The 14593-nt window shown below is 40.0% G+C and overlaps 1 protein-coding gene across 5 annotated transcripts in view; it reads right to left on the bottom strand.

Moving 5' to 3' along the window:
• SPIDR (scaffold protein involved in DNA repair) overlaps positions 1–14593 on the bottom strand; it is a 161409-nt gene that overhangs the window by 146383 nt on the left and 433 nt on the right. For all 5 annotated transcript variants that reach the window (XR_013840415.1, XM_079982659.1, XM_079982660.1 and 2 more), the window contains exons 2-5: positions 12442–12597; positions 11075–11144; positions 9838–10005; positions 6807–6973 (exon numbers count right to left, since the gene is read on the bottom strand). Coding sequence is in view for 4 of the 5 variants with exons in the window: in XM_079982659.1 (XP_079838785.1) it covers positions 6807–6973; positions 9838–10005; positions 11075–11144; positions 12442–12597 (561 nt within the window). In the remaining variant the exon portion in view is untranslated. The remainder of the gene's footprint in view (positions 1–6806; positions 6974–9837; positions 10006–11074; positions 11145–12441; positions 12598–14593) is intronic.

Raw genomic sequence — 14593 nt, 5'->3', positions numbered from 1 at the left:
AGATGATAGATAGATAGAGAGATAGAGAGATGATAGATAGATAGATAGATGATAGATAGATAGATAGATAGATAGATAGATAGATAGATAGATGATAGATAGATACACATGCACACACAGTAGAAAAATAAACATTTTACCACCTATCCCTAAGCCTGTGAATAGCTTTAAGGGGTTACTTAATACTATTACTGTTATTTTTATTTTTAGGTTCCCACCTCCCTCAAAATCCACCATACAAAGTTTTGTTTTTTTAAATGGAGATTTTTCTCCATGAACACCCATAACAGAGCAACCAACATCCAAGTTATTAATAGGCTTCAAACTACTTGCAGATATCAGCAACTTTGTAACACAACAAAGATGCCTGTAGGACAAGGATAGTGTCTGACGCACACAAATTGAGATGACTCAGGCCCTGAGCCACACTGTATGCAACAACAGAAGTCACCAACCATTTAACATTGGATGAAATTCCTTCCTGTCACTGGGTGACCTTGGACCAGTCACTACCTCTTGGTCTAACCTACCTCACAGGGTTGTTGTGGGGATTAAATGAGGCGGGAGAAAGCATGTACACCACCTTGAGGTCCTTGGAGGAAAAGGTGGAATACTAGTGCAATAAAAAAATAAAAAATAGCAGCTACCAATTAAAATCTGCAGTGAGCTGGTTTAGCCATAACACTATGAGGCCACTCTGGCAACCCACTAACTGCCACTCTGCCATACAACCTGCAAAGTAAATCCTATACCTGCTTCCCTGCCCCTCTTATTCTCTCCCCTTCCTGACCCTCAGATAATATCATCTTAGGGAAGACCAAAAATCAACCAAGCATCCTTCAAAGTTTAAGGCATGGTGATTCCACATGGTACAGGTGTGCCGGTGCAGCAACTTTCACTACATTTTCATATTTTCTACAATTTGCACTAATGCAATGCAATTAAAAGTATGACAACTATGAGAGCAGCCCCTTCCCACAGACTGCTCATAATGTGCTTTAAGCAGCAACCCACAAACCTACTTACCCATAATTCTCTATGTGCTGTGTTAGTAAAAACTGTGATGATACTACTACACGGGCATAAGAGATGGGTATAAGAGATGACTACGGTTAGCAATTTTAAGCCAGTCATAATAATTAATTATAGCAATGATCTGTCATTATTACACACAATGCAATAAAGAGTCCTGCATCTTGAAAGCTGTGCAAAAATCGCCGCATAATAATAATAATAATAATAATAATAATAATAATAATAAAGAAAATTATGATGGTCAAGGTTGTTTCCCCTCTGCCACACCTTTAAAAAATCTTTTACCAGGAATGTTAAGAAACTATGAAAAGGGCTTTTAAAAATGTACACATTTTTCTAAATTTGTTCTTACACGTTTGACAAAAACTGAGTACCTGTACTGTGATGGCTGAATTACACCTAGGCATTTCAGCATGTGCCTTACATTACTATTTCAAGATTCTTTATTTTGCACAATGGGTACCACAGTATTTTCAACAAATAAGCTGGCAAACAAATAAAGATGTTGGTTACTTGATTACCCTGTCAATTTTTTTTATTGCATTTAAGAAAATGAAACAAAATGTTCCTCTGATCACTAACCTTCTAATGCCAAATTAACTCTGTTGCAATTTTGAGGGTAACAAGAACAAATTCTGCACATTCTCTCACCCTTCTCACATCTAAAAAAGATTACTTACAAAAAAAGTTTTGATAAAGTACTTGCCGACTGGAAGTAGATATATAAGATTTCAGCTCTGCATAGAGGCATTACTTGCATATTTTATGTAAAATCTAATATGAGTTTCAAATGTTGGTGTATGACACAGTTAAACTTTCACCAGCAAAATAAAAAAATACTTTGTTTTCTGAGTAAAACCCATCACCAAAACTACTTTTTCCATACTCATCTTAAATAATAATTCTTTCTAATAGTCAATCCTGTCTTTCTCCTTAAACTAAAAAATATTCCTAGGACTATGACGTACCTCATGTACTAAACAGTGAAATAAAGTATGTAAAGTATGTAGGGAGTCTGTAATTATGATGGCAATGATCTCTCATGCAACGTGAGTCAACTCCCAAAGCCATGTTTGATGACCCAGACAGGCCACTGCCCTGGAAATTCCCACAAAAGGACACACCACTAAGATGATATCTGGGAAGCAGACTGTATTTTGGATTACACTACTATGAGAGTAGTGAAACAAGAGTAGGAAACACATAAAAATTGCACTTGAGAACTGGGGCATCCACCATGGAAAGAGAACTTTGAAACATCAGTGACATCATACCTGGCATAAAGAGACAACCTCTTCTCATCCCCCCCTCCAAAAATCTGAAATGTAAACGATGGCACAACATACATCATGACTGTTGGCAAAGATCTCTTTCCCTTTCCAGACCATGTGAGGAAATCATTCCACCTATTTAGTGCTAGGTTGCCATATCTCAACGGACACATAGTTGATAGTTTCTTTTAGGTTCATAAAGGCCTGCCACTCCCTTCTCCTTAGGAAAAGAAATCTATGCACCTCAAAGTGGACAGTTTGTGGATCAGTTAATGTGCAATATCATATTATTGTCTGGCATTAAGTTACTAAGCCTCAGGCTTACACACTCCCTTCTCCCCCTCTTGCATTCCATCTGGTTTGTTAACTTTCTGGTTTGCAGAACAACATAGTTTGCACTTGCCCTCCAAAACAGGATTGAAAACCAGCTTCAAATCATGATGAACCATCCTTGTTTGGACAGCAAATACAAACCAATTTGCCAATTCAGATTCAACAGCACAGAATCAGTCTGCAATAGATCAGGAAGCTACTCCTTAAGGAGAGAATGAAAAGGGAGGTAGGGGTATAGAAACACAAGGCTTGCTCCCATAGTACCAAAACATGGCTGGCTATTATATATGAACTTACTGTACTTTGCCGACAATGGGACTGAATCCTTGGGCTCACCATGCATTACACAGAGTACAGTGTTAACCTTGGTTTAAGAACAGCTTAGTTTATGAACAACTTGTATTAAGAATGCGGCAAACCCGGAAGTAGGTGTTTTGGTTTGTGAACTTTGCCTTGGAGTAAGAATATATCTCGCTTCCTGTTGAGTGTGTTCCATTTGTAAATTGAGTCCCCCGCTGCTATGGGAAAGCACGCCTTGGTTTAACAATGCTTTTGTTTAAGAACGGACTTCCGGAATGGATTAAGTTGGTAAACCAACGTACCACGGTAATTGCATGCAATTAAAAAATGAAAAAAGATAACACACACAAACTAAGCACACATGCAGGGACTACTGTCAGTTATCATGTAACAAGACATGAAGTCAAGAAAACTAAGCAAAGCAAAGTCTCCTGGTAGAAACTATACAGTGGTATCTTGGTTCTCAAACTTAATCCATTCCAGAAGTCTGTTCCAAAACCAAAGCGTTCCAAAACCAAGACGCGCTTTCCCATAGAAAGTAATGCAAAACGGATTAATCCATTCCAGACTTTTAAAAACAACCCTAAAACAGCAATTTAACATGAACTTTACTATCTAACGGGACCATTGATCCATAACATGAAAGCAATAATCAATGTATTGTACTATAAAATAAATAAGACAGTACAGTGGTACCTTGGTTTGCATACGTCTTGGTTTGCATACATTCTGCATTACAAACACATCAAACCTGGAAGTGCGTTTTCCGGTTTTCAGCCTTTTTTTTTTTATTACAGTGGTGCCCCGCAAGACGAATGCCTCGCAAGACGGAAAACTCGCTAGACGAAAGAGTTTTCCGTTTTGGAGGTGCTTCGCAAAACGAATTTCCTATGGGCTTGCTTCGCAAGACGAAAATGTCTTGTGAGTTCCTGCGGTTTCCCCCCCTTCCCCCCCTTTTTCTAAGCCGATAAGCCGCTTATCCGCTAAGCCAATAAGCCGCTAAAAGCCACTAAAAGCCGCTAAACCGCTAATAGCGTTAATCCGCTAAGCCGTCAATGGGCTTGCTTCGCAAGACGAAAAAACCGCTAGACGAAGAGAATCGTGGAACGGATTCTTTTCGTCTTGCGAGGCACCACTGTACAGTGGTACCTCGGGTTAAGTACTTAATTCGTTCTGAAGGACCATTCTTAACCTGAAACTGTTCTTAACCTGAAGCACCGCTTTAGCTAATGGGGCCTCCTGCTGCTGCCACACAATTTCTGTTCTCATCCTGAAGCAAAGTTCTTAACCTGAAGCACTATTTCTGGGTCAGCAGAGTCTGTAACCTGAAGCATATGTAACCTGAAGCGTATGTAACCCGAGGTACCACTGTACAATGCATTTTTTTTGGATTACAAATACATTTTTTTGGGAGGCCCCATTGACCAAAGCACGCCTTGGGTTACAACCTGTTTTGGTTTAAAAACGGACCTCCGGAACGGATTATGGTTGTAAACCAAGGTATCACTGTAATGTACAGTAGATGACAGTATTTTTCTTACCTGCACTAATGATAGTCATTGTTTGGATGGGGGACTATTATCCATTTCTACAGTCACACAATCAATCAATCAATCAATCATAAAATGAAGAACAAGCCACAGTCACAAAAACGAAAAAGCCACGCAAATAAAAACAAAAAATAGCAAAAACAAAAACACCAAATATAAGCTCCAAATATCACCTTGGAACACTGCAATTGGAAATGGAAGGCTTTGATTACAATTGGGGGGGACGCAAATTAGCAGTGCAACAGTGAAAACGGGAGGAAAAAATGCCTTGATTACAATGGGGGACGCAAATTAGCAGCACAAGAGTGAAAATGGAAGGAAGAAAGCTTTGATTACAATGGGGGAGGTGCAAATTAGCAGCGCAACAGTGAAAACGGAAGCTCAGGAGCATGTTCATCTTCCAAAGAAAAGTTCGCAAACTCTGGGTTTGCAGTGTTCGAGTTCCAAGTTGTTTGGGAACTAAGCTGTTTGAAAACCAAGGTACCACTATATATTTATTGTCCAATATCTATACAACTCCCCAACACATTCACTCTCCATCAAATATCAGGAAAAAAACCCTCAAAGCTGGTTCTCTTTCAAATGGTATTGTTCTATTCTACAAAATGTTGGTTAGTTGGCAGGACTGAATAAAATTGCCCAGTCCCTGCATTTAACAGGCCAAACTTGTCAATAAGGTAACTAAGCAAAGAAACCTGAACCACTGATATCAGAGAAACAACATTTCTATTACAAAAATAAATGAATATGATCAGTTCTCATCCTACCAGGGAATAGTTTTAATATATGGCAAAAAGGTTGTAACAGAAAATATGGTCTCTCAAAGCTCTTAGCACCTCCACTAAGAATAACTCAACGAGCCAGCAAAGTGATTCAACAAAGCTTGCATAACATGATTAGTAGCTTCTAAGGGGGGAAAGTATAAAATTATGGAAGGATATGCACAACCCATGAATGCATACAGGACAGACCATTAATGAGGAACTTCCAAGGAGACAGGTGAATCTCATTTCATAAGAAATGCTGAGAATTCAGAATTGTGATTGTAAGAATACTAGTACCAAGAAGGGGACAGACCAAACAGTTTTCTTCAACTCTTATATCTTGCAGAACAATTAGGTGGAATATAGGATGGATATATACAATATAAGTAAATACCTCACTAAATTATATTGAAACTATGCTTGCTTACAGTATTAACTTTTTAGGTGCACTGTAAATACTTTTCTTGTTCTTGAAACCTTGATTCCCCCACCTGCTTATTAATTCTAAAATGTTCTCACAGCTTAATAAAACACTGGAAAAGGTCAGACCCTATGAATCCAATGTCCTGTTTTATTATATCTCAGTGGATCATGAGGCAAACACCCTAAACACTCTCAGATCTCTAGGTCAGTTAAACCTGCTTCTGCTGCTTAAATACAAAAACAGGGCACATGGTGCATCAAACAACATGTAAGTACTCTTCTCTAACTAATTCCCAAATAAAAGCAAGCAAGAAACAAAAAGATGGTTCTTGTCTCCCCCTACTGGAAGTTCAGTAATACTTTGGAATAGAACCAAAAGCTGTTAGATGCCAGAATGTCAGCAAAATGGCTTCAGACTATCTATACCCTGAATTCTTAAGCATCTATAGGTCTGTTCACCTGGAGTGCATCTATGCATTACAGTCAACGTTACAACCAACATTTAAAAGAAAAATTCTACTGGGTTCTGTGAAGGTGAAACAAAACTTTTTCAAATGTGCAGAGCAAAAATGGAACCACAAAACACTGAGGTTGGGTTTAAAAAGCAGAAACAAATTATTCTAATAAGTACTTAGTCCACAATTTTAACCACACATACCTGCGAGTAACCTCACTGAATTCAATAGGACTTCTAAATAAATAAGTTTAGGATTACACTATAGATAACAAAACCCTCACACCCTCCAAAGGTACAGTACAGTACAGTAAACAAATAAGCAGTGGCTCCGCTGAAATGAAGCAAATCTTTTCCACAGGCATCAGGTATGTGTACCAAAAGTTTTTAAAAAAGAAAGTTTTGCTGTCATTGATTTCAATGGGTCTACTCTGAGTAAGACAGAGGTTGGAAATTGCACCGAACTTTTTTATCCCAAACTCACCAAGTATTCCAAAGTAAACCCTTTTCAAGAAAGGTTTAGGTAAAGTGTGTTACTGTCTACCTGAAACACTTCTTATCAAGATTACTTTGGCAATCTCCAGACCATTTTGGCAACTGACGTTTGAGGAAACAAAATTTTAAAGTAGACCAGTGCTCTGATTCCTGAAATATTTGCAATCAAGAAAAGTCTTACCTTTGACGGTTCGTGTTCCTTTTCTTCATCAGACATAATACTGCTGTCTGTACAAGAATCAGTGTCTGATATGTCCAAAGAAGTACCATCAGTTTTTGATTCACTGCGCTGGTCAACATTATCTTCACAATCGCTATCATTGTCCCAATCAATGGTGTGTGATTCACCTTAAGGGGAAATAAAAAACAGAAATATAAGAACAGACTTTTAAAAATGCTAACATCCTCACAAATATCTTTCACATATGCCTAACTCTACATGCAATACATACACTTACAAATTTAACTGTTTATTGTAAAAACTGGTGGCAGACAAGACTAGCCCTTATATCCCAGGAAAGTAGGTCATTCCAGAGTGGGAACATAATCCATACAGAGCTAGGGAAGCAATCTTTCTTACTAGCTTCGCTCTTAACAGAGTGACGCGGAATTTTTTTTTGCAACCTCTTATTTCCACACCAGCAAAGCCTCACCTAGTAAATGTCTGTATCGGAAATAAGACTAGGGAAAGCTGGGGTGGAAAGAGAGCATTGAGGTTGCAATCATATGTAGAACACTTACATATCTGAAGAACTATATAAAAATATGCCTATTAGTTATAAGTCTTCCCCAGTACTAAGCCAAAGTAACTGGATTAATCTTTCAGGTGTCTAAAAAAGTAATTGATACATCTTAAGTGATAATACATAATGGAAGACTTTTTATATTTCTGCAGAATGTATTTCTAGTCAAGCCTGCTCAAACAGTTGCTTTAAATGACCATCTTCAACGGAAAAGCACATTCAAAAAACCCTTGAGCAAATCAGCAGCACTTCTGAAAAGCTCCAATTCAACAACATAAAATGAAGGGTTTCTTAAACAGTAGTATAAGAAAGAATAGACATGTCCTCAGAGATTAAAATGAACAGTGGAAAGTAACAATGTCATTCTGTAATGCGTTAGAGAATAACATGCAAGACCATAGAACACAGATCTAGTATGTTTTTAACCATCTCCTCCAGATTTGTTCAGTGTTTACAGAAGCAGCAGGCAACATGTTTGACATTGAAAGTGCATGTTGTCAGATAAACAACAGTCAATAATCAGGAAAACAATCATTTCTTCTATTTCACTAAGAACAGTAGGAAAGTACAAAATGTTATTATTATCAGCTGTGCCTGACCTACTTACATTAGTGCAACATTTACTGAACTAATAAACAAATGCTGGGATTGCTTACTAAGGAAAGATGGCCATCTAGTGTTCCTTACAATAGCAGCAACAAAATAAATAGCATAGAGCAGTTACTATAGAGAAAATAAAGGGCTCTTCACACATTATTTCAAAAGAATACGGTAAAAGAAAAAAAAAAGTATATTGTGTACCTAAACACTTAAAAACAGGGGCTGCCACCTTTTGGGGCCTGTGGGCTCATTTACAAACTATGATGGGCATCAGACAGAAACCACAACCAAGAATGCTTCTTTCAAGCCAAATTTCAGCAGTGTGAGGGGAAGAGATCCTGTAGGTACCAGGGGAGGTCTCTGCAGGCAGAGGTGAATCTGGAGGAGCTGCACTGACAACACCTGATGTAAACTATGAATGCGAAAAAGAGGTATTTGAAAACCTATGTATCAGAAAGGTGACCTCATGAGAGACCAGGGATACGATACAACTTCCTGCTGTTTGTTTATATATATATATACTAGAATGCTCACCCCTCCACCTGTTCCCCATGCAAGAAAGAGGAGAACAAAAGCTTCCAGTCTTAAAATAACTACTATTTCTTGTGGCATCCCCAAATCAAGGAACTGTGGTTTGTTTAACTACAGTTAGCAAGAATAAGCCAGAATCAAACCATGGTTTCAGACCTCCCCCCCCCCCCTCAGTAAAGGTAAAGGGTCCAGTCGTGACCGACTCTGGGGTTGCGGCGCTCATCTCGCTTTATCGGCCGAGGGAGCCGGCGTACAGCTTCTGGGTCATGTGGCCAGCATGACTAAGCCGCTTCTGGCAAACCAGAGCAGCACACGGAAACGCCGTTTACCTTCCCGCCGGAGCAGTACCTATTTATCTACTTGCACTTTGACGTATTTTGAACTGCTAGGTTGGCAGGAGCAGGGACTGAGAAACGGGAGCTCACCCCGTCACGGGGATTCGAAACGCCGACCTTCTGATCGGCAAGTCCTAGGCTCTGTGGTTTAACCCACAGCGCCACCCGTGTCCCCCTCAGTAACTTTAGCTTTATCCAGGGGTGGGGGACTTGATCATCACATATACAAAGCTCTTGGTCCTTTACTGCTTACTCCCTCTATCAATGCCCACAATGGGAGGCCATGCACAAGCCAGATCTGACCATGTTAGAGAATGAAGGTGGTGGCTACATAGGTAGGTCCTTTTCAGCATGCCCCACTCTGACTCATATAATTCAAGATCTGCCTGCCTCCTTCTCTGGCCTGCTGCCCCCATACCCTGCACCAAGGCATCACCTTTTACTCCCCACTCTAGCCCACGTGATTCAAGGCCAAATATCTGCCTCCACCCTTCCACAACTCTCCCCAGTCTCACTTCTCACTACCCACTCTGGCCCACAAGAGGCCAGCCTGTCTTACTACCTTTCAATGTGGCCCTTACCAAAGTCACACTTCTTGATTCTTGCTCCTAGTTCCTGCCCACATTCCCTGCCCTCAATCGCCATTTGACTGGAAATCTGCCTGTATGCCTCCTTGCTCCAGCTCCCCACAATTCAGGTTGTTTTCCTGCCCCTTCCCCCACAGCCCCTCTGCCTACACTGGCCCACATCATTTGATGCCTGCTTCCCGCCTGCTAGGCTTCCACCATGGTTCCCACCTCTCAATTCCACTCACCACTTCTGCCCCCATTTCTTTCTCATGCAAACACAGAATACAATAATACATAGTATAGCAGTGAAAACTTGGATTCTAGGGAATGATAAAGGTACTGTGTATTACTGGTAAGCCAATTTTCACAATTCCACAGATAAAGGTTTCTGGACTTTCATTTAATGTATACAAAACAGATACAAAGAGCCTCACCTTCATTACATCCATCGCTGGAAATCAAGCCATGTTTTCTATACTTCTCCACTTTCAGACTAGGGAACCTTGAAGTCAAAGTCTTATCGTCATCATCTGAGAAGTCGCTTCCACTGGAGCTCCATACTATATCAGTTAACTCACTTAGTCTCTCACTCTGAGAGATTTCTGCAGAGCAGAATAAGCAACTATTTAGCACATTTCATATTCATCCTGCCCTCAACTGTAACACTACAATGTACACATCACAATACTTAGAATTAACCCATGAGGTTATATTTTTAAAACTGATATGAAATAAACTAACTTGAACAATGGATTAAGTTTATAGCAACTTAAGACAAGGATGAAGGACTAATTTTTAAAGCTCTGACTCAAGAGGTTGAAGGGTGTCAATGGTTTCCTGATAGCTCTTGGGGGTCTTCCTGTCACACAGAACCTTCAGAAAGTGTTGAAGGCCTGCTTGGCCTATGGAATAGGAAAATGAACCAGGCAGCTGACATAATCACTGCTGAGCACCCTCTCCCATTTAACAAAGCTAAACAAACTCCCCGGTTTTCTGGGGAGCTCAGGGTGGGACAATGGTTAGAGAGATATTGGCAGTAAACACAGAACATAACTGAACAAACACAGGCTACAACTCAGATGAAGACTTTTTGCAAGGCAGTGAGTGGAGCAAAGGAATCACACTTCACCACCCACACTGCATATTTACAGAGTTGTCCAACTGAACTTTATGGTGTGGTTAAGAGTCTGCTGCATCCTGGCCCATGAGATAGCATTGGGGAATACTTGACAATACATTGTGCATTTTAAGACACAGTGCAGATAAAACAATGACGTGGATGCCATAACTACATGGATCCATTTGATGTACTGTTGGATATTACCTGTTCAGTTATCATGAATATTTATCTATGGTGGTGGGCAACCCTTGGTGATATGAGACCCACTACATGTGCTCAACCCTTGACCTTTATTAGCTTATAGCTCCTGTCACAATGCTAAATTACTCCTCCCAAATTAACTGTGCATGCCACAAATGTTATGTTTTTAGTTTTATCAGTTTATGAACTCATTTTACAAGGCTGGGCTCAAACTGGATTACAAACAGAAGAAGCAGTCATGCAAATCTACCCTAGATCAAGATAGAAGTTGTAACCTGAGAAAAAAGCTTGCAGGTAATACAAACAAAACCTCTTATGCTGCTAATGTAAAATAATACAGTAGATTGTACCTTCAATTGAACTGAGCAATGATGCAAAGCATGTTTTAACTGTAGATGTTTTATCTGACAATTCTTTAGTCTGTTTAAAAAGAAAAGGAATGAAAACAAAATGAATACTAATTAATATGAAAACCATTCTTGGACATATTAATGCATTATTAAATATATATATAATTTTCATTATTACCATTTCTAAAATCACATTCACATTCAAATATGCATTTCCACCATTAATATCTTTCTTTATAATAAAACAAGCAATGACTTCCCTTCTTCCCCTTCCCTTGTTTCTTTGATTTCCCTACCAGTCCTGCATGTTCTTATATATTCATTGAATGCATCATATTTATTAATTAAATCACCTATACTATGAATCTTCCAACACAAAGGTCCCCATAAAGGTAAAGGTAAAGGTACCCCTGCCCGTACGGGCCAGTCTTGACAGACTCTGGGGTTGTGCGCCCATCTCACTTAAGAGGCCAGGGGCCAGCGCTGTCCGGAGACACTTCCGGGTCACGTGGCCAGCGTGACATCGCTGCTCTGGCGAGCCAGAGCCGCACACGGAAACGCCGTTTACCTTTCCGCTGGTAAGCGGTCCCTATTTATCTACTTGCACCCGGAGGTGCTTTCGAACTGCTAGGTTGGCAGGCGCTGGGACCGAGCAGCGGGAGCGCACCCCGCCGCAGGGATTCGAACCGCCGACCTTTCGATCGGCAAGCCCTAGGCGCTGAGGCTTTAACCCACAGCGCCACCTGCGTCCCTAAGGTCCCCATAGATGCTTACAATTGAAATAAATATATATATACAATACAACACATCAAGAGCTTTAATTGAAGAAATGTTACTAAAATGAATCAAACCCCAAAAAACACAACTGATGTTGGCACAATCAGAGACGGCAGACAATATCACAAAAGTGCATTCAAACAGATGATCTTCACCCTCCACCTAAACACACCAAGAGGAAAGCCAAACCTCTACAGATAAAAAATTCCATAACTTCCATGTCAGGAGGGAGGGCATTTTACACCTTACTCCAAACAGGGGTATTAGAGACTGGGCAGCAATTATCAAATACTTGAGGATCCAGAGAGAGTTTCCTCGGGGGTTGTCATGCCACCATTCCCTTCAAGTTGGTGGGGAAATCTTCTCACACAAGGATGCATTAACTGTCCCCTAGATCCCCCTCTAGTCATCCCCAATTTGCCAATTATGAATTGTCAATCATCACCATATGGATATTTTTGTAATTAATCTGTTGGAAAAGCAGCTGATTAAACAACTATAAATTATTTAATAGACAATGAGCCCTAATAAAATTTAATGTATCTTCACTAGCATGAAGTTCTAAACTCAGTAAAATAGCATCATTTTACCTCCAGTGAAGAACTTGCCTGAAATCCGTCACCACAACGAAGCCATGCATTTGAAACTGAAGCAGCATCTACCGCTGCCCCAGAATTTCTCTTCCCTTCATCTATAGGCTTCTTATCTGGAAAAGAGGCAAGTTCTGAGCACCATGTTCGTTTCCTCTGCAAAGAAAAATATTTTTATTTAGGAAAATATATAGACCACCAAGCACTGATAAGTATCATAGTGTTGTACAACAATTAAAATAAATAAATAAGGCAGGTTTTTAAAAATCTGATACTGCCTGTAAGTTAACACATCCTACTGGGGAAGCTTATAGAAACAGAAGAACTTTTAGAAACTAACGAAATGTGTATAACGTCAGAGCCTTCAATGGGCAGTATGTTCCACAAAACAGCTGTCACTGCACTGAAGGACCTAATTCCGAGCCACCATAAAACAAACCTCTGCTACATTGGGAATCACAAGGAGGGGTCCTGGAGATGACAGCAGTATAGCTATATGGGGCCCTAAATTATTTAGGGCTTCATACATTAACAATAAAACCTTAAATTTGCCCTGGTTGCATACTGGCAGCCAGTACATTCATAACTGCTTCATATCTCTACAGTCAGACACAACGAAAGTTCAGAGACTCCTATCACTCACAGCTGCCATTAACATGTTGTCAAACATCCTACTCAGAAGTAAAAGGTAAAGGACCCTTGACAGTTAAGTCCAGTCATGAACGACTCTGGGGTTGCGGAGTTCATCTTGCTTTACTGGCGTTTGTTCGCAGAGTTTTTCCGGGTCACATGGCCAGCATGACTAAGTCGCTTCTGGCGAAACCAGAGCAGTGCACGGAAACACCATTTACCTTCTTGCCGGAGCGGTACCTATTTCTCTACTTGCACTTTGACATGCTTTTGAATTGCTACGTGGGCAGGAGCTGGGACCGAGCAATGGGAGCTCATCCCGTTGCGGGGATTCGAACCGCCGACCTTCCAATCAGCAAGCCCTAGGCTCAGTGGTTTAGACCACAGCGCCATCCGCTTATTAAATGCAATATACTTTTATTTTTTATTTATTTATTTGCCATGTGTAAATCCTGCTTTTCCTCCAGGGAGCTCTAAGCAGCATACATGGTTCTCCTCCCCATTTTATTTTCACAACAACCATGTGAGGTAAATTAGGGTGAGATAGGAACACTGCCTATTCCTATTCCCCTCTCCATACACATTTTAATGCAGGTGAATCAAAGGAAGACACCTAATGCCCTTGCCAACTCCCAAAACAATGAGAAAGCATATGGTATGGCAAATATCCTACTATTTTAATCACATCCAACTTCTCAAAAGATTACATTAATGGTGTCTCTGAAAAAATTACATATCACTTATTTTACATATCATTTATTTGAGTTAAACTGGGAGGAGAGAATTGTTTTCCTCAGCCCCATGAACTATCTTTTATTTCAACTATTAAGGTCAATCCTTTCAGTGTAATTTGTCCCATTTGTATTTTTTACGTTTTGTGTTAACCCCTTTGAGTTTTTCTATTGAAAGAGAAAGGTGACATTTAAATGAACAGTGCAGCCTCTGCATGCTTTCTCTCCATAGGCAGTCCCCCATTAGAACATATTTGTCCCCTAAAGTTCTCCACAAGTCTTTGTGAACTTTTACACAGAATGTCTGCCAGATATTTGCCATACTATGACATTTCAGTTCAGCATTTGACATGCAATGTTCTTTAGCATTTGACATCTTTCCAAATCAAACCCATCATGAGATTCCAGTAATCCCATTGCATTGCAAATAATCAAATTCAAAATATTTTCAGCTCTGCTCTCTACAGATAAATTAGGTTTGAAACACACACATTCATAATTCCTACCACAGAGTTTAAACCTTTATTTCCCAACCGTGAACAAAGGCACATCAGCGTGTGTGTGTGTGGTGTTTATGTACCGGTTTCTTCCCCATGGCCATATGCATTTAATCTTTATTGATTTTTAAAAATATACATCACACTTATCATTCTCCATCAAATGCACTTAACTTCCCAGTAGCCGTTGATTAGAATTAAACCTAGCAACTATTTCCCTTTAAAAAGGCGCCAGTACACGCTCCCTGACACACCTTCTCACAATTGTACACGTAAAAGGCATAAAGTTTCCAC

Source organism: Podarcis cretensis (assembly GCF_951804945.1).
Source record: "Podarcis cretensis genome assembly, chromosome: 7".
NCBI classification, from domain to species: Eukaryota; Metazoa; Chordata; class Lepidosauria; order Squamata; family Lacertidae; genus Podarcis; species Podarcis cretensis.
Note: the sequence above shows the minus strand (reverse complement) of the source record. Positions and strands in the feature narration are given on the sequence as shown.